At 60.7% G+C, this 733-nt stretch overlaps 1 protein-coding gene across 1 annotated transcript; it reads left to right on the forward strand.

The window, feature by feature from the left end:
• Window positions 1–253: 253 nt before the first annotated feature.
• Window positions 254–733, forward strand: DQ04_23611000 (putative serine peptidase, Clan S-, family S54; the record flags this gene model as incomplete). Its single annotated transcript, XM_009318175.1, has 1 exon — window positions 254–733. A coding segment is annotated over one exon (480 nt), but the record flags the coding sequence as incomplete, so codon positions are not given.

The following is a 733-nucleotide window of genomic DNA, read 5'->3' on the forward strand; positions in this document are numbered from 1 at the left end:
GCTGGTGCTGAAGTGCAGACGCCTAGGGTGGCGTATTTTGCTCCCTGCTTTGTGTGATGTCGCTGCTGCTATTGCTGGTGCCTACCCCCTCTTTTGTTGCAGCGGGGCTCTCCGTCGCGTTCGGCGTCCTAGACTCTCTTTTCTTCTCCGTCTCTCCTCTGCCTCTCTGCATGTGTGAGCGGGTTGAGCGTCACTGGTGTAAGAGGGGTGTTCGTGACGGGGAAAAGAAGGAAGAGCTAAAGGCAATACTGGCATGGTGCATGTGGATCTCACCTGTGCGGCGATTCGACTGACGCCCGTGTGGATTTGTATCGCTGCGCACTGCTCAAATGGCGATTGGCCTACGTCCCTTGAGGCGGCCATTCGCGTAATTGACTACGGCTTCTCCATGGAGACGTTCCGCCGCCGGCCGGAGGTGCTGCTGACGCACCTCTTTGTGCACGCAAACGACGCACACCTCAGGGGGAACATGGCAGCGTTGGTGACAACCCTGATTGGGTTCGGTGGATCCTCCGTGGAGGAGAATCTCATGGAGACGAGCATCACAAAGTGTATCCGCCGTACGCTCAGCTCGCTTGTGGTGTTCATTGGCGGCGGCATCATTGGCGGCCTTGGCGGGCAGCTCCTCTTCAACGACGCGCAGCGCAAGCGTCGCTACGGGGGCTGGCTTACGGCGCCGGCGCTTCGGGAGAGCGCGGCGGGTGGCGTGTCGCCCGTCTCCGCCATCGCGGAG

The sequence above is a fragment of the Trypanosoma grayi genome, assembly GCF_000691245.1.
Source record: "Trypanosoma grayi strain ANR4 Tgr_2361_V1, whole genome shotgun sequence".
Taxonomy (NCBI): domain Eukaryota; phylum Euglenozoa; class Kinetoplastea; order Trypanosomatida; family Trypanosomatidae; genus Trypanosoma; species Trypanosoma grayi.